The following is a 27,125-nucleotide window of genomic DNA, read 5'->3' as shown; positions in this document are numbered from 1 at the left end:
TTCATTGTTCGATTGAGATTCTAGTACTTTTTAGGCCAAACCTAAAAGAGAAACACAAACTGTAATCTTCATTAAATTCCCCAAACTGTATCTTCTCTTCCATATCATAAAATAAGGTGATCTTTGCTGCAGAACAACTACACCAATTATGTGGCATCTAATCAGCTGACGTAGAAAAGAAATGAAATAGCACAAATGAAATTAGAGGCTAGAAAGGATAGAGTTTTTAACGTGTCACATCACACGGCACTCACCGGCACTGACCTTTTTTTCCTTTAGGTTTTGCTGTCCTCTACGACTTAGTTATAATATGTTAAGACATAATATATTGTCTTATTTTTCATCTTTTCTAACCTACAGCTCCTTTTTGTTCTTTTTTATGAGGTTTCTGTAGGCTGCTTTGTTAACAGACGTGTCCAGTATTTCTACTCCCTTTTCTCTGATACGGAAGTGCCCACGTACACGTATGCATGGTGCCTTCAAAGGGATGGTCCATCATCATGTCCATAGGATGCACATCGCATCCCTGCCCTCAACCCTACTTCCCCCAGAAGCAGCCTTGCTGCCCTGCTGTTTACATTTCCACCAAAGATCGTGTTTAGCAAAGAATTCCATAACTTAGCAAAGGCTGGCAAACCACTGTCCTGTGCTATTTCCAACCATGAGCTCCTCCTCCTCCCAGGACCTCCATTCAGACACTGAAGGTGGTATCCAGGGAGAAAATGAACAATGGCCTGACCCTGATGGGCGGAAGAGCCCTGCACTAGGATCTTCTCCACCGGTCCAAACAGGTTCGCGCTGGGCACTGCTGATTTATGATGCCTCCATGGGGCCCTGACAAGGGCTAGGCAAATATAAGCATAATTATTATGTGCATCAAGAGACATTAATTAAAGCATGAAGAGAGGAGCAATCTGCTATCTGGAAAAGAGCCAGAAACCTGGAGTTGGGAATTAGAGATTGCCAGCTCCTGAATCAGGTAAGCTTGACCTTGCTGATCTGAGTTGAAGTACAGATTAGGAACCAAAGAGAAATGCTCGTCTTTCCTTGCAATTTCTTTATATAAGAAATTCCTGTACGATTCCCTAGTCTGGATTTCCTGCTTATCTCCATGGTGTCATTTCACATGTTCTCTCGTCCCATGTATCTGCTACACGTGCATAGCTTGAGGTAGAGCAGGGGCTGGTAAATTTCTTTGGTAAAGGGTGAGATAGGAAATACTGACAGATTTACAGGCCATGTAGTCTGTGTCATGGCCACTCAACTGTGCCTACGTGGTGGTGAGTGTGACCACAGACAATACGTGAGGGAGGGCGTGTGGTCGTGTTCCAGTGACTTTATTTCCAAAAACCACAGTTGGGAGGCTTCCTCGGATGCAGATCCAAGCCTTTAGCAAATATACTTCCTGGATGGTACTGCACATGCATCAGGAGTCGTACAACGTCTGGCTGCCTCTTTTTTGGGACATTAGCAAGCCACTGGGGTGATGTCTTGATCCATCATTCCACTAGAGGCTGCAGAACGGCAATGTTTATTTTATTCCTCTAGTTCTTATTAGCTGAAGGACTACTTTAATAAGAAATTTCCCCTTCATCCATTTAGTTACCCCTGGGATAGAATTCATAGGGATACAATAAATGCTTGATTCGTTCCTTTTGTAAATAATTTTCAAAGTAAAGAGTTGGTTACTTAGCATCCTCCAAAGGAAACTAATGAAGGATTTTTCTTTTTCTGTCATGAACTCTTAGATTTAAACTTTAGTTAATTCTTTCAATCCATTGCAGTCATTATTCTTATCGATGCGCTAATTATCCAATAGCTAGCCAGTGGGAGCCTCTTGAAGTTGGTGCCTGAGTCCTTTTGACACATCCTCAGTAATCCTTGATGGCATCCTCACTACACAACCTATTATGTCAAGACATTCCACCTAATTTAGTCCCTGCTCTAGCTCTATTGGCAGTCAGCCGTACCTCCGAGAAGGCACGAGTGCTAAGGGAGGTCACTGTTGCTTCCTTAGTTTCAAGACGACTTAGCAAAAATATTAGGATATACGTGCATTTTTAAGAAAGATTTATCATGAATCCATACTCATTCATACTGGGATCTCCAATTCTAATTTGAATTAATATATTCCATCTTGTTTCTCTTTCTCCTCTCTCCCATGCCGAAAATCCTAGTTTCCCAAAACACTATACAATTTTATTCCCCTCACAATTTTTAGCCAAGGTTGAGCAGATTGGACAGAGGATCAGCTTAGGTAAGTCATAAATGAAGAGCTTAGTTTCTTAGGAAACGGCTTTTCTATTCTTTCACTCTTCGGTATATCCTGCTGGGTCTCGGGCCATTCATCAGAAGGCACAATCACCCCATAATGATTCCTCAAACTGGAGACATGGACTCCCTGGATCTCAGGACAAGTTTCAGAGGGGAAGGTGAAAATCAAGTGCATTTTATGAACTATCACTGCTTGCTTCTTCCACGCCCTGGGGTGGGTGACTATTAGTCAAAAAGACTAACTGTCCACTCCACCAAGATTATGCTGGGGATAAAAATCCATTTCTAACAAAAATTGTCACGAACAAAAGATTAGACCAGAACAGGAGAAAAACAGAGGCCACAGACGCTTCTCATTTGTGTTTAAATGAGGGCAGGAGGGCTTCTTTTTATATCCATATAAATATGGTATATGTCAATGTATGTCATATAATATGTTATATACATCAATAAAGAAGAGACCCAAAATAGACAATATTACACAGAATTTATTTGTCAACATAGAATATATTCTGTATTCAACGATCATACATTGAGCTCTATCGTGTGCCAAGCACTGTGCAAGACTGCAGGTAATCAAAGATGAATATAACACTCCCACTGATTTGGGGGGCAACAAAAATGTAAGCTACATAAAAAGCTATTTGAAACATAACAGTGTGAGGGGCACCTGGGTAGCTCAGTCGTTGGGCATCTGCCTTCGGCTCAGGTCATGATCTCAGGGTCCTGGGATCAAGCCCTGCATTGGGCTCCCTGCTCAGCGGGGAGCCTGCTTCTCCCTCTCCCACTCCCCCTGCTTGTGTTTCCTCTCTCACTCTGTCTCTCTCTGTCAGATAAATAAATAAAATCTTTAAAAAACTTTAAAAATTAAAAAAAAAAAAACCCACAACAAGACAGTGAAAAAGTACCTGAAGCACAGAGAAAGGGGAGATGAATTCTCAACAGGGAAAATCAAGGGAGAGTTTTATGGAGGAGCTGGCCTCTCAGTTCAGTGGTGGAAAGTAGGAAGCATGTTAATATTCCAGGCAGAAGATCAGTTTCCGCACAGAAAACGAGGCCTGCCTCCACGATCAGGAGGGTAAACACCATGATGGTATGAACCACCACAGCTTGTAATTATCAGAGAAGGGGACCATAGCATTCCTCACAGGAGAATTTAAACTGCCTCTAAACGTCAGTGAAAAGAAGGCTAAGTCTATGCCCCCTTGGGTTCCCACACCCAGGCTCCCTGAATGCCCTCTACCACCTCATTAATCCATTTTCATTCCCCAAACCAAGGACAGAAGGTAAGTGCTCTAAGAGAAGCTGCCACTGTACAGGGGTAGGCCACCAAGGCAGGTGGAGCCATTTTAACGAAAGAGAATATTTTTTCTATCAGGAGAGACAAGAAACACAGCAAGGGAGGGATGCAAACCAGTATACCTCAGTAACAAAAGAGCAAGCGATCTGTTTTAAGGATGTGCATGAGCGGAAAATCACAGCATTGGGGAAGAGCTGGAGGCACCTCTATGCATCAGACAGTCTGCTGTGGGCACTTTTCATCTCTTAAAGCTGGGATTTCTATTAAAATAAATTTGTGTACAAACTGGATTATTCTGTATATCATTTTAATAAGAATATTAAAACCTAGCAACACGTAATATTTTCATGGGAGATTTGAGCCTCTGTCTTCCTAAAATATGTTTATTGGTACTCACGGTACAATATGTGAATATCATAAAACAAATATCCGCAGTCTCATCCACTTGTTTCGAGCTCTTCGAGCTTTGTTTCTGGGCCTGATCTGCCAACACAACCCGTGAAAGGAATTGTGCTCTTTCATCTCTGATGAGATAGGTTTCTGTCTTGTTTACCTGCCACTGCTATCTCTTTTCTCATCTCCTGTTTGTGTAGCTGCAGACACCACAGAGGGAAGGCAACAGAGCAAACGCACTGTTTGCATTTCTCACCAGAGTCCATCGTACTGCCTGAATAAGGAGTATATTTATGCTTAAGCCTGGATCCAGGACAGGACAAACTTTAAAGAAAGAAGTTCATTGGCCATGTGACTATTTCAAGGTTTAAGAAGACGATAAAACAGATGATAGACAGACAAACAGATAGAGAGATAGATAAAGATAGATAAATTAAAATGGCCCAAACTGCTTGGGCCTCAAGTCTTTCCAGGACAGGAGCTTGTGACCACCTCCAAGGGATGTATGGAAATGGCTGCCAGCCAGGACAAAGGGGTTTCTTGTCATCAAGTTGTGCTCATTAGAGATAAATAATTTCCCTTCTGTCTGGTTGATTTAACTTCTCTGTGATTTCGATTTTGTGTATGTGAACAGAAATATTTACTAACACCCGAGGTCTAGGAGATCATAGAATATCGAAGATGGAAAGAAGCTTAAAAATACAGTTGGCTCATAAACAACATGGGTTTGAACTGCATGGGTCCACTTATATGTGGACTTCTTTTTTTTTTTTTTTTAATTTATTTATTTGACAGAGATCACAAGTATGCAGAGAAGCAGGCAGAGAGAGAGAGGAGGAAGCAGGCTCCCCGCTGAGCAGAGAGCCCAATATCCCAGGACCCTGAGATCATGACCCGAGCTGAAGGCAGAGGCTTTAACCCACTGAGCCACCCAGGTGCCCCTTATATGTGGACTTCTTATAGTATAGTACTGTAAATGTATTTTCTCCTTCTTGTGATTTTTTTGAATATTTCTTATTTCTAGCTCACTTTATTGTAAGCATACAATACATAATATATAACATACAAAATGTGTGTCAATCCCCTGGTTATGCTATTGGCAAGACTTCTGGTGAATAGCGAGCACTTAGTTAAGGTTTTAGGGAGTCAAAAGTTATACTCGGATTTTCAGGGAACCTGGCTGGCTCAGTTGGTTAAGCGTCTGACTCTTGATTGTGGCCCAGGTTGTGATCTTATGGGTCATGAGATCAAGCCCCAAGGCTGGCTCCACACTCAGGGGCATCTGCTTGAGATTCTCTCTCTCCCTCTGCTCCTCCCTCACTGGCACGTGCTAATGGTCTCTTTCTCTCTAACATGAATAAATTTTATATATATATATAGACTTTCAGCTGTGCAGGAGCAGGGGATCAGTGCCTAGTCCCCATGTTGTTCAACAGTCAATAGTGGTTCATTCCACCCTCGTAGGTGATCAAAATCACAGCTTCAGATGGTTAAATTACTTGTCCAGAGTAGCACAGCTCAATTTAGAGGCTTGTTGGAGAATGTTCTAATAAAATAGTGGGATAGAATTCTCTTTAAAAAGGCTAAATTAGGGACGCCTGGGTGGCTCAGTTGGTTGGACAACTTCCTTCGGCTCAGGTCATGATCCCGGAGTCCCAGGATCGAGTCCCACATCGGGCTCCCAGCTCCACGGGGAGTCGGCTTCTCCCTCTGACCTTCTCCTTGCTCATGCTCTCTGTCTCTCTCTCAAATAAATAAATAAAAATCGTTAAAAAAAAAAAAAAGGCTAAATTATATTTTTTGATTAAAGATATTTAAAGACATTTATTCTTAGGAAAATAAGTCATCATATCGAAAGAACTTCCTATTAAGCTTCTGAGATGACGGCCACAGAAATAAAGGTGAGAAAATCAGAAGCAAAGACATCCTCAATTTCATACCATAAGCAGTGCTATGGTCTGAATGTTCGCATCCCCTTAAATTCCTATGCTGAAACCTAACCCCCCAGGTGAATGTATTGGGAGACAGGGTCACAGGGTCATTGCAAGGTAGTTAGGCCATAGGACAGAGCCCTGGAGTGCTCTTACAAAAAGTGCTCTTTGAAGAGGCCCCAGACAGTTTCCTTGCCTCCTTTGCCAAGCGGGGACAGAAGTCACAAGCCTGTAACTGGGAAGAGGGCTTGTACCAAACCTGACTATGCTGGCACCTTGATGTTGAACTTCCAGCTTCCAGAACTGTGAGCAACCTCTGAGGTTTATAAACTCCCCAGTTTATGGTGTCTTTTTTATAACAGCTTGAAAGGACTAAAACAATGATAACATCCTTTAACAGAGGATAGAGTTTAAAGTACAAAGCAGAGAAGGTATAAAATTTAGCTCTTCTGATGTGTTTTTGTTAGCCAGAGAAGAACTCCTAGGTGTTGAATACTGTACCTTTTTAATTTCAGATTTCAAATTGCAAGGGTTACTCTGCTGGCTGAAGAGGGATTTCTTGAATCTCTCTATAACCCTTCTTTTCAAATTGTGGTGCAAAGCTGGAGGAAGCTGCATAAAATGAGAAAACAATTATTATAAGCAAATTATTAACACTGCACAGATGACTCCCAGGAAGTATTCACTGAAGGTCAGTGTAACAACCTTAATTCAACGGACTAAAAAAGAATAAAAATTCTACTTCAAATAGCATGGTGAGGTGTGATCTTGTTTCATTCCATAATCCAGAAGGAATATGTTGCTCTTCTCTCTTTCAAAAGGCTGCTTCTATTTACCCTATTGTTCTTTCATTTTACTGGTATTATTTTCACATAACAACAACATTGCACCTATAAATTGAATTTGGTAAAAGAGACTTCACAAGGAAATATGCATTCTAGCAGATGTTTAGTGCTTACGTCATGCCTAAAATTTTGCTAAACACGGGAAGCAAGGCATTCGTCCTGATGGATCTGATACTTTAGAACAGGAAGTACATATCTGCATTACTACGCAGTCCTGTGTCTGTCAGTGGATGCTCCTGAATATTCACATAGAGGGAAATCGGATTATAGGGACCGGTTTTGTCAAGAAGAAGAAAATGAATGAGCATACATTGGGGCTGGGCCAGGATGAGCTGGATTTAATAACTTAGTAGGAAGTCCCTCTTAAAATCTTAGAAAATATGGTGATTGGATGAAACTGGGGATTTCAAAAATTGATTTTGTAGTGCTTTGCAGTTGAATTTAGACAAGGAAACCAAAGATCCTGAAAAGCACAGAGGGATGAAGTAAAGTTTGGGAGAAGGATAAGAGAGCAGAGAAATAGGGTCAGAATGATAAGGGGTTTCAGAGTGCAAATAATGTCTGGTTTGTTTAAAATATGGAGAGGACCTGGAAGGAGATGAAAAAGAATCACTAAGAACAAAGATGGCTAAGTGGGAAGGAAAACATGGTAGTAGGTGCTCTTAAGAGTAAAAGCAAAACCAAACAAATCAAATAATAAAAAAAAAAAAAACCAAGACAATAATTCAAAGTTTACATCAAAAGAAAGGCAACATGGTAGTGACAATCATTTACCCACCCCCACTCCATTTTTCTAATACTCTCTTAGAGCTTATGTTTGGTGCCCTGTGACTACTTTGGGCCAATGAAAATTATATGTGTCATTCTGAGGATGAGGAAATGCAAAGCCAGTATGTTTCCTCCATCCCTGTCCACCCTGGGCAAGGAGCTTGGATTCCACCTATTCCAGATGGCATAGCCACAAGGCCACAAGGGCCACCTGACCTGTCTAACTTTAGCTAAGTGAGACATAAAGCCTCTATTGTATCAAGCAAAAAGATTTGGGGGCTTATTAGTATAATACAGCATTCCATATCCTGGTTAATACAAGAAATGTCTATTCATTGAAGTTTCATGAAGCAGGGGAATGTATAAAAGGTACCAGAGAAATAAATAGGGTCAATGGAGGTTCACAACAGCTGATTTTATAGCCAAAGAAAAACTGTTCATCAGTCTAAACACAATAGACTATGGGACCCATTAATAAGCACCGTAATGCTATAAGCAGAGAAACAACATAATTGAAATGTGCTTTTACAATGCATCTATAATCCTAGTCAGTCCTTTGACTCTGTTTGAGTCAAAGCAGGTTTAAGTACAGAGGAACCAAAACTCTACTGGAGGGTCTGAAGCCCTTTATTATACTGAAAGGTTCTGTAAATTGACAGCACTGAATCTCTACTGAGCTCTTTTTATGTCAATACTATAGCATTCTTGTACCTTGCTCCAGATGTAATCACTCTCCCTATCCCCAGCAAATAGTCATAATTATTGCTGTCATTTTACATAAAATGAAAAGGGAAATAAAGAAATGTGGAGAGAGGGAGAGAGACAGAGATTTCTTGGCATTAATGAGCAAATTGTCGGAAGACAGATGAGAAGGAAAATGAGTATACGTGATATATGTGTGCATGAGAGATTAGCAAAAGTGAAATGAGGTTAACCTAAGAGGAGGACCAGACAATGAAGAGAAGAGTTATTTGCACAATTTCCTAGCAAAGGAAGAGTGGAGAAGGGATGGGAGAAGCGCCTGGAGATAACCTTTTGGGATTTGGTAATTCCCTACTGTTTGACACTGGAAGTTGCCACTTCCCAAAATTAAACACCAGAGGGCAGTGTTGGCCCAGGACCGTCTAGTTGTTGCCTTGCATGATTCTAATTGCCAACGAGAGAGGCAGAAGCGAGCCTCTGATACCCCTAATTGTTTGCACAGCAAACTTGGAAGGCGTGAAGACCAGTGGGTCCTCAGTTTCCTTCCAAAGTGACTTACGCCAACACTGGCAGCTATCAGTATGAGATTACTAATTCAAATATCCTAAAAATCCTTGCTATTTAACTTGATAAAACTCTCGTTAACTTAAAGTTGCTTTTATTGCTCCTGATTGCTTGAATTAATTCTCATAAAAGCTTTCTTGAATAAGTTAACAGTGAACTAAAGATTCATACACAGGGCAGTATTAGAAAGATATTTTATCTTACTGGAAAAATTGTCACTATACACAGCATCCATCTTTAAAAGTTTCATGGAAGAATTTAAAATTTTACACAGAATGATGACTCAGGCATTGTTCAATCGCAGAAAATGTATTATATTAAATGTATTATATTAAATATACTATATTATATTTAATGACAATTACACTAAGAACAGAATAGTAATCCCTATGATTTGTATGTGCCAGTTACTATGATCACTCCTTTATGTGTATTAAGTCACTTTTCTCCCCACAATAAACTTATAAAGCAGGTACTAGTCTATAGGTAAGGAAATCAGAGTTTAAAAACATTATGCAACCTGCAAAGATATTTTCTGAGGTAGTGTGTCTTTTAACACAACTATTATCCTAGAGCAAACACACCGCTATAGCATTACTACCATTTAATATTTTACATTAAAACTTCACATACTTTATCTTCTTTAACACAATAGCCCCATAAACTACCCGAATATTACCGATCAAGAAACTGATTCTAGAAAAGGCAAGTCTCTCACCACCCATCTAAGAGCTTATTTTTTGTTCATGTTTTTTGTTCTGATCTCTGTGTTCTATACTAGTTTCTTGAACTTGCATTATATTCAGATACTTTCTAAAATACACTCTCTAGTATCTCCAAGAATGTTAGCAGACTATCAGTAGGTGAGAGGATGCTATTTGAAGTGACTTATATAATATCTGATTACAAAAACAAACTATTTTGATATATTGCTTCTTAAGAGATTTCTGTAAATGCTAAAAAACTCAAAATAAATATTATTATAATAAATTATATAAATTTATTATATATGTATATATTATATATTTATATATATTTATAAAATTATGTAAATTTTTATAAATTATATAAAATTGTTATCAAAATAAATAGACAAAATATAAGCTTTCTTTTAGAATTTGCGAACGCCAAAAACACGACTGCACTTAGATACATGGGTTCACCCTCAATTCTGTTTAATCTGTCCCCCCTGCCATTAGTAGCCAGGAGACCCAGATAAGAGAAATTAGGATGGTTCTAGTTTCATCTATCACTACTCCTGAAAAAACCAGTCTGTTTCACTGATGACAGTAGCTAGCATAACTGCATCGGGGGAAGCACATTGCTGTTCTCAGCCACATTTTTTTGTTTTGTTGGCAACAGCTGAGAGTGTTAAGATGGCAGTCCAAAGCAGATCCATGTAAACTCTCTATCTGTCCTCTAGGAGACAGCTGTTTAATTTTTAAAAGTTGCCATATGCTGATTTTCAAAGCATTTCTTTAACAAAGCAATCAAACTGTAAGTACAGAATTAAATCCAGACCTTCAGCTGGCTGCATGGGTTCTACCTAAGCAATCATACACAAAGACTCAGACCAAAAGGTGACATACGTATATGTTGGTCATTTTATGTGCCCAAAGATCGATTTTGGTTTCCAGCAATGGAAATGAACCACTGATTTCATTCTCAGCTGGCTGTCCTAAGATTACAATCTCAGTTTTGATAAAAACAGATGTCAAATCTGTTTTGACAGCGTAAGGGTTTTAACATCCTGCCTTTTAAAATAGTTGCTTTTAGATGATTTCCAAGATCTGTCTCCATGGAAACTGGATGGGAAAGGCCACCACCGGCCAAAAGTAAGCAGTTTCCTCTGTAAGGTTATCTGCAGTTGTCAGGAGGGATCTGGCCCTGCGACTCAGGGCAGTTATCACAGCAGAAGTCTGCAAGGGAGTCTGACTTGGAAATAAACATGCAGACCAGAAAATTTGTTTGTTTGCCTGTTTGTTTATTGATCCGGGTTTACTTTCAGCAGTTTTCCTTTGTAATTAGCAGACACAGAAAACTGATCCTGGTCTTTAACCTATAGTAAATTCAATAGTATAATGTTTTGACTTGTTTTTATCTCCTTTATTTGAAAGGCACATTCACTTGGGTTAGCATTGTAATTTAAAGTTCCCCAAAGGGGAAACATTCCTTACTATTTGCAATGTCATAAACCTTCAAGTATTCTGGAAATACATTTTTTAAAAACCCACAATGGTTACATCTGAGCTTGTAGCAAGGAATGCCATCTTGCCAAAAAATATGAAATCATTTATTATGCTAGTAGTGTGAGAGCATAATAATAAGATATTTATAATCATTTCATTCTTGCTTTAACATATTTTGAAATCCAATAAAGAAATGGAATACATCCATTAAAAAGTTTTTTATTATATAAAAATTAGCAAGACAGGCATATGGAAACTATATTTAAATTTCAAAGCCTATTTTCTCTCAATTTTGTACTTAAGCATTGAGTAACCAATAAGCTATTTAAAGCTATTTCCATAACACTAAAGTTAAGAATGCTTCCCCATATTTCTGCATCAGCATTTAAATGGAAATGCATTTTTGAATATAATATCTTTACTCAACAGAGGTATAGCAGATTATGTTTTGATTTATTAAACAATTTTCCACGCCCCCTCACATTGCCACGGACCCCTACACCCTCTTTCATTTAATCAGGTAGACAATTCAGTGGGATTGCCTAAGGGAAGGGCTGACAGCAGAAAATGGAGGAAAAAGTAATCAATTTCAGACTCTGGAGTTTCAAAAGGCTAGTCTTCATGGTGATTAAAAAGAATGCCCAGTTTGGGGGGAAATGTGATAAATAAGAGCCAGGCTAGGGAAAAGGGGGAAAGGGGAAAGGAAAGCAGTGAGAACTCAAAGGTGAGTAGGTTCCAGGAAGGTCCCAAAGAAGGGAGCACCTTGCCTAGCCCCCTAGGCTAAGTGTGCCAGCTGCCCATGGGTTGCTTCTCAGCTCCAAATCCACGCTTCAGTGCCCTGCACGTGATACTGGAATTTCTCCCTTGACAAGATGTTCAGCTCTCTTGGGAGAGCGCACTGGAGGGATGCTGGAGGAGGAAGAGGCTTGTGCCTCAGTCCTGCAGCCCTGAGTGGTTGGCTGGAATGGGAACACCCAAGCGGTGCTCACTCCCAAGCAACTTCAATGGCACCAGTCTTGCAGGCAGCTGCCCAGAATGTTCCATGGAGCAGCACCTACCATAGGACAGACTCCTCTGGTCCTATAGAGGGCATTTCCCAGTCCAAGCCTCATGTGCTGATTTCCAGCAAGTTCCGCAGCAAGACAACTCACCATGGATGACTTGCCCCAGTCCCCCAGAGGAAGACTTCCTTGCAAGTTTCTCTAGCACAGCACCTCACTGGATTTCTCAGATCTTTCCAATAAGGTCTGGACCTCAGCCTGGGATGAGGTTGTGCTCTTTTATTTTGTTCCTTTCTTGGATGCTCTCTGTGCAAGCCTTATAAGTAGTGACTTCCTTGTCTGCTCTTCCTACATTCTTTAGATTTTTCTTTTCCCCTCCTTTTTAAATAATACCCTGATGTTATTAATAATTTTTAAGCAATTTTTTTTATTAAATCTTCCCTGTTGAAATTACCAAGCAGTTTCTGTCTCCAAACTGGACCTTCGCTGATACAGAGCAGTTCCAGGAAGGTCCCAGGAGAAGAACCAATACAGATGGGATTTGGCAATTGGTTTGATGGTTCCCTGGAAGTGAGTCCAGTTCTGAGTTTTGCCATAGGACCGAGGATGCAGGTAACCCATGGCATGCAGTGGCATCACAATCAATCAGGGTGTCACTGTGATAAAGAACCAACTGAACCAAGCGCCCTGCAAGTTCACGTGGCTGCCACACTTGACTGCTAGGCAGTATGAAGACTACAAGGACTGAGTCAGGGGAGGCATTCTTCAAAGTGCATCCAAGCACTTAGAAAAATGACAAGCCTGGGTCCTTTAACTCTTGGTTCAAATCAGAGGCTAAGACCCAAAGAGATTCCATGATAGCTATAACAGGACCTGCTATTTCTTGCTACCACAGCACTGATATTCAAATAAGAATTTAATTGGGCAGGTTGCTAAATTACAATGTCAGTTAAATGCACACCATGCCAAGTTTCTCATGTGAAAGTTAGGAAAAGAATGGAATCCTAAAACTTGAAATAGGGACATTTTGCTGGATCCAGATAAAAGTAACAATCTTGAAATTCAAGTCCCTCAGAGCTATCATTGCCAGCAGAAGTAGCTTGTCACTCTGTGTCTGAGATATCAAACCTTCTTTTGCTTGAAAACTTTACACAAAACATATCTGGGACAGATGAGGAGTGATACCTTAAAAAGGAATGCTTATTCCTCATAAGGTCCCCAACAATGAGGCTCAAGTCCATTACTAGGGTCAGGTCTCAATATGATTTCAGGGAACTGGTACATAGTATGACCCAAGAGGAAATAGCTTATCCATCAAAATAATTGCAAGACTTTGTTATTATATAACAGCAGCAACCCAGAGAACATGTGTGGTAGGCTCTCAGGGTTTTAGGCCAAGGGGAATGAAATACAGCACTAGATCAGGCTGAATTCGTTCATATGAGTGCTTGTACTACACAGTTCAGATTTCATGTATTAGTCATGCAGCTGAAGGTAACTGCTTAATTGGTTGGTGTATCACAACTTGAACTCAGTGGTGGCCTACATTTAATAGGGATAAAATGCCAGAGCTTCCGTGGTATGTGGAGGGGGAATTCAAAGGCCTGGAGATAGGAATGTTGGGGTAGATTTACCGTATGTGACTTGCACACTCACTCCCCAATTACGTTCATCAAGAACACTGAGAAGCTACTCCTGTCATTAAGGCAGTGAGAAATAAATTAGAGAGGGGAGCCCCGGCATCCTTAAAAACTACTGTGGTCGGGGCGCCTGGGTGGCTCAGTCATCAGGCCTCTGCCTTTGGCTCAGGTCATGATCCCAGGGTCCTGGGATTGAGCCCCACATAGGGCTTTCTGCTCAGCAGGGAGCCTGCTTCCTCCTTTCTCTCTGCCTGCCTCTCTGCCTACGTGTGATCTCTGTCTGTCAAGTAAATAAATAAAATCTTTATTAAAAAAAAAAAACAAAAAAACTACTGTGGTTGCTTTCCTTTGTAGGCCAGGGACAACACGGAAACTACAGGATTCTGATGAGGATCATGTGACCCCAGAGAAGCAAAAGCCAAATGACAGCACTTAACCACCAGCGACATTTACCATGGAGGGTGAGAGAGTTGTACTGTTAATTAGAATGCCTTGGCCCATAGATTTTTTTTGGTGGTGGTTAACTGACAAGGGTGTTCCTGGGAAGGAAATAGGTGGTCAGCTTACTAGATTATTCCTTAATCTAAACAACAGAAAAGAATCTAAACAACAGAAAAGAAACACTAGGCTTGGTAGACAAAACAAAAACAAAAACAAAAACAAACCACCAAAAAACAAAACAAATAAGAAAAACACTCCAAAACCAAAAAACAAACAAACAAAAAAACTGATTTTGTTGCTGTTGCCACAGTGGAGAGTCATGGACTCTCATATAGTGTCAGTCAATTCAAAGACCCAAAGTCCTTGGTTAGTGGCAAAGCTGGGACCTCTTTAGGAAGGGCCCCAAAACACTGCTGTTAAGTATACGCTATAAATTTTCCTTCAAGCCTTGCCCAGAGAGACCTGCAGCCATTTATCAGAGTGACTGTTCACTGGGGAGAAGGAAATACACAGGCTTTCAGAGAACTGGACATTGGCTGTAAACTAGCACCAATTGCTAGAGTCTGCTAATGCCAGCGTGGCATACCAGTTGGCATGTATCTTTTGTCCGTTTGTCTGCTTTTGGGGGAAGGTTAAGTGTAATAGCTCAGTATGACTTACAGTGGACCCAGCTAGTCCACAGACCTGGTGGAATTTCCCTCTAGTACTTGAATGTATAATTGGAATTGCCACAACTGGCAACTGACAGAATCGCCAGATTGGCTCTCTGGATCTTAGACTGAGGAAATGTTTATGTGTTTCACTCTTTGATATGTTTCAAGTGCATGGAACAGTAGCACCTAATCATAGACACCTAATAATTATATGTCAAAGGAATGAATGAATGAATGAATGAACTGCATAAGATGTGCAATCTTAAGCTTCAAAATACTTGCTACTTTCTTGTCCAAATGCTTACACTTCATCTACAAAAATTTCTTTTCTTATTAACAATAGGACTTTGGACAACTTTGATAAATGAACATTCAATTTGCTTATCAGATAGCTTTCTGTAAATTATTAGATATATAGATACTAGATAGATTTCTATAAATTATTAATAGCCATTTTCTAACTGATTGCATCCTCAGTGCCTAAGAGTCAATAATCTCAGACCTTGTGTTTTCATTTCTCTGAGATGTTCTCTGAGGATGTTCCAGCATCCTCAAGATTAGTGAGTGGGCACTCCTTTTCTATCTTTCCTGTAGCGAAGCTGTTCAGAACTCAGCTCTGTCCCCTTTCATCCCCACACTGAAGGGCCATTTGTATTGTAGTTTATTTTTAATGGGACACTGACAATGCAGGAGTAGGTTAGGAACCATAGGGGAAACCTGCCATATTTGCTTTTTTTAAACCAATGACCTTTCCAGCCCTGCTGCTAAGCCAGAATGTTCCCTAATATATGTAGTTGGAGAGGATAAAAATCAGCATTCATTCTAAGTGAAAGTGCCACAAAGTAGTTTTCAACAATATTAGCATCAAACTTGTTTTTGAGATGAAAAGGAAATAAAAAGCTCGTACGCTGACCTGTGTGATGTAGATGATTTTGTGCAGCTGAATTAAGATCTGCTGAATAGGATCGCTGATCTGTCGTACTTTCCTCTGGGACACAGCAATCCCTGCAGATGCTGCGGATGATAAATTCTGCAGTTAGTCAAGATCCTGGTTTTCTCTTTCAAAAGTGGTATTAGTGAAAAATGGTGTAAAATTCTGAAAAAAAACTAAGCTAAGATCCTTATCCTACCTACCAATGAAATAATATGCAGAAACCCGACCCTGTAACACTTCAATATTTTACAATATGGGATGCAAGACTTCTTTCCTTTACTTTTAAGACTGCTAAGGAAAATAACAATGTCACCTTTTATAACATCTAAAAGACTCGGAAATTTTGCCTGCAATCATGTCAGGCTTTCATCAGGAGTCAGTGGTGCTTTGGATACTGTGACCTTTGAAAAGCTGGGCTACAGCTAGATGCAGTTAACAGACTATCAGACTTTTAAATTTTACAGTCATTATGCCCTTAGTACCATATTTTAAAACTAATTTTATTAAAACTACTGATGCAAATGCTGAATAGGCAATCTTACAGAGGAAAAAACAAAAAGAACAGAAATAAACAAAAACCAAAAATCAAAAAATGTATAATTTGTAATAATCAAGGGACTGAAAGTGATTGTAGCCTTTGATTAGTACAAATTTTCACCTGGATATTTCTCCAGGTCTAAATGAGACACATTTTATCATTTATCCTGAGTCCTTATCATCCAGCCACACTATTTTTCACAGTTCAAGGCTAACTTGGTACCAAACTGCTTTCTCAGCTGCTTTCTCAGCTTCAGATGTCATAGCCACAAGTCATCCATTCTTAAATTTGAGGGATATAAAACTCTAAATTAGCCGCAAGGCCACCTCTGACTCTTCCCACCCTCAGATCCACACTGAAGAAAATGGAAGAGAGACTTCAGATATGTGGATGTAGAGAATCCTCCCGCCGCCCCCCAGTTCCTCTTGCGCCTGCTCTTCCTTGGTGTGACCTATAGCATGCTTTCTACAAAAAGAACAGCTCCGAAGGCCCTCTCTACTTCCCTCCATACCACCTTGAGTCTGTAGAAAGTTCAGTGTGAACATAATCATTGCTTTAGCAACAGCTAAAATTTTGAAAAATAATTCTTATATAAATGATTTCTGAGAAAGCTTTTTTTTTTTTTTTACCATAAAAAATTGTTTCCAGAACATTCAGTGAAAAAATTTCATGTGGTCATTAAAAGATTCAACCTGTTCTATTATAAGCATGTGACAATTTATATTTAGGACACAGACACAAAAAGAAAACAAACATAATGTTTAAAGAAGTACCATTTTCTTTATGGGCATCTTTACTGAGTTGAGAAATCCATATTAAGAATTATCCAGTTCCAGCTTATCTGCGTTTAATACGTTGTTTAAATGTTTGAAATGCAAAGGATTTACCTACCCTAGGCACTGTGTCTAAGTGTTTTTAAGCATCAATTACTTGACATTAGGATGATGTTTGATAAATTACCCTTAGGGTAAAAATGTGAAGGTAAGTCAGAAAGAATTCAAGTAGGTCTGAAATAGAAAACGGAATGCTGGAGGTATCTGCTCCAGCCTGCAGAGATGGCCATGTTGTACATATGTCAAATTTTCTACAGTGGTGTTTCCTGTAGAAATGATTCTTAAAACGTAAGTATTTGTTTTTCTATATCCATACTGAGAACTACAGACCGTGTAAGGTGGCCAAGATGCTGTTGCTACAGGAACATTAACTTCACATTTTCTGAAGCTGGAGGGTTTGATTTTTTGGATCACCTGTAAGTTGACTACTCTATGTTTTTGATACGTGGACTTAACATTCATAGGTGACGAGTTAAAATCTCACAGCGTGGCAGAGTTCTGAGATTGTGATGACATTTTGAGTGGGATATCACACGGGTTTGACTCTACCTTGCCACAAGAATGTGCTCATCTGTGGCCCTAAACACAAAAACAGAGATGGTTAGCTAGAATGCCTGTCTTCTGAACTACTCAATTATGCAAAGCAACTTAAAATTTTCTTAAGACCTCTTGACCACTCTTCTCAGTCCCAGTAAATCTTTGTCTTTCGAAATAATTTTGATTGTTCATTCTCTAAAAAAAATCAATTTAAAAATGTTTAATTACACGTGTCCATCGTAAAACAACCCGGGTATTACAGAAAGGGCTGGAGGCTCCCTGGAAGACCCCCACCCTCACCCCAGTGCCTCCCCCAGAAGTGACCTCTGACATCAGCTTGGTGTGTTGCCTTCATATCCATTTACTGTGTACTTTCAGAACAGTATTTTTCAAATACTAGTTGAATCCTGAAAGCAGTTTAATGGGTCGTGACCAGCATTTTGATAAATGGAATGGAATGACATGGAACAGGATAGAAGAATTTCATAATGCATGCATACAGTAAGGGCCTGCTCAGTTGCGATATAAAATGTGTTTCTTATTGAAGGTCATTTCCAAAAGGGTTTGGAAGTTACTATTTTAGAAAGTCTATAGTATTACCTCATGCTTTCTTTCTTTATTTCTCTCTTTTTAATTAAATGGGGACACATCATAAGGTTGTGTTACAAATTTTTTTTTCTTCTTGACTCAGTCTGTCATGGACATTCTTTTTTATCAACACACACCATTCTAGGCCATTCTTTATAACCATCATTAAAGAGTGCTACATGTTCTGCACGTAGCAGTTACTTTAGCCACTTCTGTCTTAGAGGGAATTTAATTTGCTTTCAGTCTCTGATGATTATACATGATGCTGCTATGAGCACACAGGCACATGCCTCATTGTGTCTAAGGACAAAAGGTCCCTTCAGGGAGATAGGAGAAATCAAATAGTTGGGCCCTCAGATACACATATTTCTTATTTTAACAAATACATATTAAGTAGCTGAAACAATTTGCACTCTGACCGGAAGGGAATCCATTTTTCTACACCTTAATCAACGCTATGCATTATCTAACTTCTCAATTTTGCCCATCTGAATTTGTTTTATTTTGTGTTTACCTAACAGAGGCTATTGTACTTCTTCGGTGAATTTCCTGTTTCAGTCCCGTGCTGCTTATTTGCAGTGATTTGTAAGTGCTCTTTATGTAGTCTAAATACTAATGATTTTATTGTATTTTGTATGTTAAGAGTATTTTTACTTAATTTGTTACTTCTTTTCAATTTAAAGGGTATATCCCATCCCTATCACCTAGACTAAAAGTAATTTTTAGTCTTAGAGACCACCAGGAAGTCTCTCAGATACCTACTGCTGCTGTAAAATGGCAAGACGGGATCCCAGGACCAGTTCAGCACTCCAGGGGTGCTCTGGCAGGATTACTGAGATGTGAGTAATCTCATGAGTTAGGACTGGAGGGGAAGAGGAACTCTGAGACTACGAATGATAGTTCTATGTACTGGCTATACCATTTACAAACCCTCTTGATTTCCTGAACTACTTCAGCTCATCCTGGGTATGAGAACCATTAACCCCCCCTTCTACCTGATCAAATGCTCACAAAATTTTATATTTCCTTACATCAGAATGTATATTTATTTAGCCCTTAATAATTTTAGGAAAACAATAGTGATAAAAATTCACATATGTACTGTTTTTTTTTTAATTTTTATTGTTTATTTAAATATTGATAACTACCAAATTTGTGGCAAATGTTAGCCATACCATTCTGAGTTTTAAAGTGTTCTCTCTCAATAAATCTGTCAGATCGGCAAACTAAAAATACGTTTCCTAACTTTTCACAAAAAACATGCAACACATAATTATGGTGATAATTTTGTCCTGAATATTTTTATTAAAATAATATTCTCTTAAAAAATATCACAGAGGCTGATTATATTCCAATGTCAGTCATTTATAGTATTCCTATGATTCATATGAAAACATGTAGTTCCTACTACAAAAGATAGACAATATTTGGTCCTATTAAAATTTAAATCAAACCTAAGTTTAAAATTGACTCAATTTTAAATTCCTTTTCTAGTTTTATTATAATAGTGACTTTAATTAGTGGATTTAATTTTAAAACTTAAGGAAACTTCAAAATTCCTTATAAAAGTTAATTTATTTAAAGGTATCAGAAATTTTTAAAAGTAATTATATTTGTTATCTTACTCTGGTGAGCATGAGCCTAAACAGCAATTTTTTTTCCCACCTCTCTAGGGTAAAAAGTAGGAGAACCTAAAGGAAGACCAGTGCTTTTTCAGCATGAACTTGGGGCAAACACGGGGATGGGTTTTACATATTCAGCTTCATCTAATCCTTGAAAACTTCTGAAGGGTAGCTGTTCTTGTCTCGTCTTACAGATAAAGAGAGTAAGATTAGATGGGGCACCTGGGTGGCACAGTCGGTTGGTCTTCTAACTCTTGGTTTAGGTTCAGGTCATGATCTCAGGGTCATGAGATCAAGCCCCACATGGAGCTCCATGTCCAGAGCAGAGGCTGTTTGGAATTCTCTCCCTCTGACCCTCCCCTTACTCATGTGCTCTCTCTCTAAAATAATAAATAAATCTTTAAAAAAAATTTTTTTTTTTTAAGGAAGGTTAAGGTTAAGGAAACTGTCCAGTGACATCACAGAGCAGGTGATGGCTGGACCATGAAATGAAGCAGGTCCTAAGATACTCACTGACTGAGTCTCAACAGGAGCTGAGGGGCTCCCACTTCTCTTCCTGACTCATCACTAATACAATTCCTCTGGTTACCTCCAATATAAAGTAATATTTATGCTCCTTCCCAGGCTTCAAATACTATTTCTCTTAAAAGGGTCACTATTTTTTTTAAAGATTTTATTTATTTATTTGACAGACAAAGATCACAAGGAGACAGAGAGGCAGGCGGGGGAGGGGGGGGAAGCAGGCTCCTGCTGAGCAGAGAGCCCGATGAGGGGTTCAATCCCAGGACCCTGGAATCATGATCTAAGCCGAAGGCAGAGGCTTTAACCCGCTGAGCCACCCAGGTGCCAAAAGGGTCACTATTTTTAACATGATGTTCTATCTAGGCCTTTGTACATTTAATGGATTAAATATTTTTGGAAAGCATCTACTAGTAGTAAACAGGAAGCATTAGGTCTTTGTAGTCTGTGTAGTATACTCTCTCTGCTTTTTTACTCACGGCACATTACAATAGACAAGTTAGGGGTTCTTTCCTGGTGCTTTGAGACTTGATTTTTGCTATATATCCAGTCTACAGAAACTACAATTCACAACACAAGCCCTGAAGCTGTTAATTACTACGATTTGAACAAAATATGGATTACACTTCAAGTTTGTAACCAAGTTGACCAAGATATAATATAGACTCCTATTTTTCTGAATTCTCTCTGCTGAGAGTCAGGAAATTCTGAACAACTGCAGAAGAGAACATTTTGGATTCTGAAGAAGCAAGGAATAATTTTACTCTATGGATGGGGCCAAAGCATATATTGGCTTCTCTGTATTTGACCAAACGCCCTGTTGAAAGACAATGCAACCCTTTAAATTTTAGTAGAGTAAATCAGATTTACTCTCACCTTTTTCCTTAGCTTCTGTAAAATGAAATAAAGTAACTGAATAATAGTTCAAAACTACAAATGTTCAACAATCTACATCTACGGCCAACAGCGTAGAAGGCACCAGAAGTACAACAAAGGATACTGCACCTAAAAAGGTTCATGAAAAATTCACCCAGATAACCAGAAGATGGGGGATAGAGAGTTAACAAGTGAGAAGACCAGGGATAATTGGTAAGCCTTCAATAAGCAGAAGCATAGGACATGGATTTGGTGTGAGGGAAGGTATACATGAGTGGCAGGTTCTGAGCAGAAGGAACGGTTTTCAGCAAAAGCAGGAGTCAACTAAGTGAAGGCGTCAGCAAGCTGTCTAATTTATCTAGTGTGCTATATAATAAAAAGGTACAGTACTGAGTATAGCTAAAGAGGTAGTCAGGCACTGTATACGATGGTGAGGAGCCATAAGGGTGACTGTGTTTCAGGAAAGGCCGTCTCATAAGAAGCAGCCCAGAGCCAAAGTCAGAAGACCTTTGGAATAGCATGATGGTGGCCATCTGACCATGGGGAACAGAAGCCAAGAACACTGCTGAAGACTGGATTCCAGTCACTGGGAGAAGGACATCCCATGGAAAGTGAGAGGGAAGTGACAGAGAGGATGATGACTAGTGGGCTTGGAAATGGAATCCTTCTCAAGACTGACCAGCACTTCCACAAGCAGGTAGGAATTATTAGGAAGAGACTTGACAGTATGCACCTAGTCACCCCCCTTCGCCTCCAGCCCGCCCCACTTCCTCCTACTTCCCCTGGCAGTATTTTCCACAAGATGGCAGGAAGCTCCATCAAAGTCTCAGCTTCTTTTTACTCACTGGGTGATCAGACTTTTTCATCCCCTTTCACTGGAATCTTCAGAAACAAGCTGTTTAAAGGCCAAAAAAGCAAGGCTGCATTGAAGACCTTCCTTCTTGAATTCTGGCTTAATCACCTTTATAATACGCATCTCACATCCTGTTCATGTTTAATTTGTTCATGTGTGAGGATTAGGGTTTTCCTCACTTCTAAACGTGCAACCTCTTTAGTTACTTTTTCAAGCTATAAAATATAATCTCGGGATGTCTAAGGTCGAAGTTCCTAGAAGTGATTATATAATACCCAAGGTGGATGTGGTATAGAGAATTTACTGCTACATCATTTTCTACACTTACTTTTGACTTCAGAAGCCTCCTATTGTCAAGCAGTGGAGTGTGAGGCTAGCATTGCCCAAGATGGGGTAGCAGAGAGGAACCAAAGAACAGTGAGAGTACATTTCTGGGCTTTAAAAAGCAATAGTCTAAGAAGAAGGCAAGAGAGATTCAAAAGAATTGTTGCCAAGCAACCTTTCCCTCAAGAGTGGTAGGGCTGTGGGCTCAGGTCCCGTAGGGAACGCTGAGAACCCTAGTCATGAGATGTTCCCTGCACCACAGCAGGGGGTAGGGTGGGATAGGAGATATAGCTTTCCAGGGTGTCAGAGACAGAGGGCCTGCTGAGTTCTGAAGTTTCCAGGCCCAGAGAAGTGGAGAAGAACCAGTGAACCCTCCCAGGCCCCTGAGATGGTGAACTGCCAGAATGAGAGAGTGTGCCCTATAGAGGTCTTGCTTTCATTCATGGCCACGGATGAAACCGTGTGGACTGGGAACTGGAAATCAGGCACGGTCGTGCCACTACATTCTTTGGATGTCAATGTGGAAGGATAAGCATACTCAGTAGTCAGATCAAATACCAGCACAGGCTGTCTCAAAACCCCAGTACCACAAGGCCAAAAATGCCACTCAGAGAACAGAGAGAAGAGCAAGCCTCAGCTTGTCTAATTTTAAGCTGACAAAGAAATCACTAACACACTGAAATTTACCTATTAGGTAATTGACCCTGTGTTCTGATATGTGGAATGGGGTTCCATATAAAATTAAGTTTAGCGTTGGGAAAATATAAAAAGTTAGATTTTTGGTATTCAATCTGTGGCCTAAAAATAGCATATGCATTTGGTGTAGTCCATTCAGCCTGACTCTTCTCCACTGACTTAGTTATTTCTTTTACTATGCTACAATGACTATGCAAGTCATGTTTGCTCCCTTTAGTCTTCCTAGAGGGAATATTTTTTTTAAAAAGTCAACTCTATTGATGTAACCCAGAATTCTCAAGAAGAAAATATTGTGGTGCAAAAACACACTATGTTCAGCACTGTGGATACAAAACTAATCAATCAAACTAAAGAACAAAACAAAACAACACTAAAAGAAAAGATGGCACACCAAGCCCCATTCAATTACCTGAACAAGAAGAATTTATCCCAGTCATGGAGAATAGGAAAAATTATTATTGTATGAATCTCAGACAATATGCTAGAGCATTTTCTAATAATTCCATTTGATCCCAGTCTAATGCTACTGGGTAATGTCCCAGTATACCTAACCAATAATTCACACCAATAAAGGTACAAGTAGTTTACATCCTATTGTATGTATTGATGTATTGGTATGCAGAAATTGATGTATTGGTATGATGTATTGGTATGACTTGCAGAAACTGATGTATTGGTATGACTTTACACACTGATCAATAAGTTAACTACAAAAATATATAGTTTTATTTCACCAGTCTTATGCTCAATTAACAATGTTATTTCAGCTTTTCTTTCTTGACTATACAAATCCTTGTTCTTCAAATGCTCTTGGAACTAGCTCTTTTATTCTCCATCTAGTTCTATCAATAATGGGTTAAATAAAACTAGGACACTTGCTAAAGAATAACTTAAAGAAGAATTGTGCTTTTGCATTCCGATACAGTAGAAAACAAGAAATAGTTGTACAATTTTTTTAAAAAATTAACACACTCTCTAAAATATCCCAAATAATCTATAGAATCCACAGTGAGGAATGTCAGTTAAGAATGGGTGAGGTCTGGGGCACCTGGGTGGCTCAGTCAGTTAAGAATCTGCCTTCAGGGGGCGCCTGGGTGGCTTAGTGGGTTAAGCCTCTGCCGTCAGCCCAGGTCATGATCTCAGGGTCCTGGGATTGAGCCACACATCGGGCTCTCTGCTCAGCAGGGAGCCTGCTTCCCTCCTGCCCTGCCTGCCTCTCTGCCTACTTGTGATTCTCTCTCTCTCTGTCAAATAAATAAATAAAATCTTTAAAAAAAAAAAAAAAAAAAGAGTCTGCCTTCAGGATTCCAGGACAGGGAGATCGAGCCCCACATAGGGCTCCCTCTAAATGGGGAGTCTGCTTTTCACTCTCCCTTTCCTTCTGCCCTTCCCCTTGCATGTGCTTTCTCTTTCTTTAATAAATAAATAAAATATATTTTAAAAAGGTGGAGGGCACCTGGGTGGCTCACTTGGTTAAGCGGCTGCCTTCAGCTTAGCTCACGATCTCAAGAGTCATGAGCTCGAGTCCCGCTTCAGGCTCTGTGCCCAGTGGGGAGTCTACTTCTCACTTTCCTCTGCCCTGCTTGTGCTCTCTCTTCTCTCAGTCTATCTCTCTCTCTCAAATAAATAAATAAATAAAATCTTAAAAAAAAAAAAAAAAAGGTGGGTTCTATGGGACACCTAGGTGGCTCAGTTGGTTAAACGGCCAACTCTTGATTTCAGCTCAGGTCATGATCTCAGGGTCCTAGGACTGAGCCCTGCATTAGGCTCTGTGCTCAGTGGGGAGTCTGCTTCAGGATTGTCTGCCTCCCTCTGCCCCCACACCTGTGTGCACACTCATTCTCTCTCTCTCAAATTAATTAATTCATTAATTAAGAAGAATAGTGAGGTCTCAGCTATATGAGAGGGCAGGTGGTTGGTTAGCTAGAAGAAAGAGGTCTCTTGCCTCTTTCTTATTAATATTGACTCACCTGTCACTGTACTCAATATTCAAAGTACCATATGTAAATAATTCAGAGGGGATTGTAAGCACTCTGAAACTGTTTTTAAGTTCTATTAAAAAGCATTAGTAATAATAGTCTGGAATTTGAGAGCCTTGTCTTTCTCCATTGACTCAATTATTTTGTACATTGCTACAATCTATCCCAGCCACACCGACCTCCTTTATTCCTACTGAATGGTGTTGTAGGTTTCTTCCCCTCCTTCCACTTAGCCTTGCCCCCAGGACAAAAACTCCCAAGGCAGGGTTGTGGGCTGCCATTCAATAGCTGATCTGCAATTTGCAAATTTTGGTCTTGGATTGGAATCCTTAGGTATACTGGGACATTACCCAGTAGCATTAGTCCATGAGACTGAGTATCTCTTTGGAGAGAAGAACTTGAAAAAAATCTACATCTCCAGGCAGCATTCACCTGGGACCTATCTCCTTTGGCAGGAAGAATTAGGAAGGAAATCACCACTGGTAAAAGAAATTTATTGCCTCCCACCGCTTCCCCAATCTTAAATCTAACATTAAAAGTATCATTTTTCCCCATTCTTTAAGTCATCATAAGATGACTTATGCAAGTTGCTCTCAGTAGCAAGGATGAACAACAGTTTATATTGTGGTAATATGCATCGGTTACTCGATAAGTAGTTTTCAGGGGCCTGACCTCAGAGAAAGTACCCAAGATATATTTAAACTTATAATTTGGTTGGGAACTCTAACCAATATATCCAAATCCCAACAACAATATATAAAAGTATATAATTATATGTCAAATTACATGGTATAGACAAGCATTATAAGAAATTCTATTAAAATCTGGGGAGCACTTTTTTATATGTTAAAAGAATGGCCATGAAATAAAACAAGAGAAGGCATGTACTCCAAACCACTTTGGTAATTGCAAAATTTAGCATTAATTACTGTATATCCATAACTAACTTGAAAGTGAGCTACTGAAGGTTGCTAATGACAAGGGCAGGAATATTAAGCTATGCTCTCTGGAATACTTGGATGAAACACTGACTACTTTATTTAGATCTGACCTTTATGAACAAAAGACAAGTATAAAAATAGCTTCTCAGTCATCTAGTAAGAAAGCATAATTAAGAGCCCAGAAATCATGAAGTGACAATTCCTATTCAAAATGCAGAGCATAAGAATTCTCATATATCAGCGCAGTGCCTGGCTCTTCACTGCTGTGAAATGGAAAAGTGAGCAAGGGAGAGGAAATGTCAGTGTTAATCTAGTCAAATTAGGCCATATTCTTAGTTGACATTACATTTGCACTTGAAACTTGGGCTTCCGAAAATTTACATTTGACCCATGTTAATGGCAACCACATTATTAAAATGTACTCAATGTACTTGACAAAGGATAAAATCCTCATAAAATGTTTTGGTATGATTTAGTTTTCACAAATATATGACACCATGTCCCCTACCTCAAGAGGAAAGACCTGTTTCTTTTTCAGACACAACACACCACATGCTTCCCCCATTCAAAATATCTAGTTGTTAGACTGACACACAACAGAACCAACCAATTATTTTTTTAAAGAACTGAGTCTCGTAAAGCAGGGGGCACTTAATACAGCATAATCTTGCATTTTAATTAGAATAGATATAAAACTTTTCCAATTTTCTTTTCTATTGATTATATTAAGGAGTAGGTTAGTATAAAACAAGTATATCAACACCATTTCTCAAACAGTAACTAATGTTCCTTCATAACAAAGTAAACAGACCTCAGGATAAGCAGATAACAATATCTAGCTAGAATTTAATACTTTTTTTTGCTTATACTTCATTTATTTTTATAATTGCCATCTATTTTTGGTAAGTCATTCTATACTGGTTTTGCATTTGTAGCAAGAATATAAACTCTCCCTTAACTAAATTTAAGTTGAGAAAGTGAGTCAAATTAAGAAACCTATATTAGGAAAAGAATAGTACAGATGATATTCTGATATGGTCAAATTTGTGTACTTAGGTAATCCATCAGTGACTAAAGTTAGAGAAATGCAACTAAAATACTTAACATGTTAAAAATGTTTGTTCGTTCATTCAATCCATGTTAATTAGTGTCAATATTTTCGTCCATGCAAGATAGAAATTCTT

At 39.3% G+C, this 27,125-nt stretch overlaps 1 protein-coding gene across 1 annotated transcript in view; it reads right to left on the bottom strand.

Annotated features, from left to right (window-relative positions):
* LOC132010478 (serine/threonine-protein kinase Nek10-like) overlaps positions 1–27,125 on the bottom strand; it is a 116,142-nt gene that overhangs the window by 18,073 nt on the left and 70,944 nt on the right. Inside the window, exons 7-9 of the mRNA XM_059388322.1 lie at positions 17,556–17,585; positions 15,615–15,715; positions 6,400–6,510 (exon numbers count right to left, since the gene is read on the bottom strand). Of these exons, the coding sequence (XP_059244305.1) occupies positions 6,400–6,510; positions 15,615–15,715; positions 17,556–17,585 (242 nt within the window). The remainder of the gene's footprint in view (positions 1–6,399; positions 6,511–15,614; positions 15,716–17,555; positions 17,586–27,125) is intronic.

This window comes from Mustela nigripes, chromosome 2 (genome assembly GCF_022355385.1).
Source record: "Mustela nigripes isolate SB6536 chromosome 2, MUSNIG.SB6536, whole genome shotgun sequence".
Classification (NCBI taxonomy): domain Eukaryota; kingdom Metazoa; phylum Chordata; class Mammalia; order Carnivora; family Mustelidae; genus Mustela; species Mustela nigripes.
Note: the sequence above shows the minus strand (reverse complement) of the source record. Positions and strands in the feature narration are given on the sequence as shown.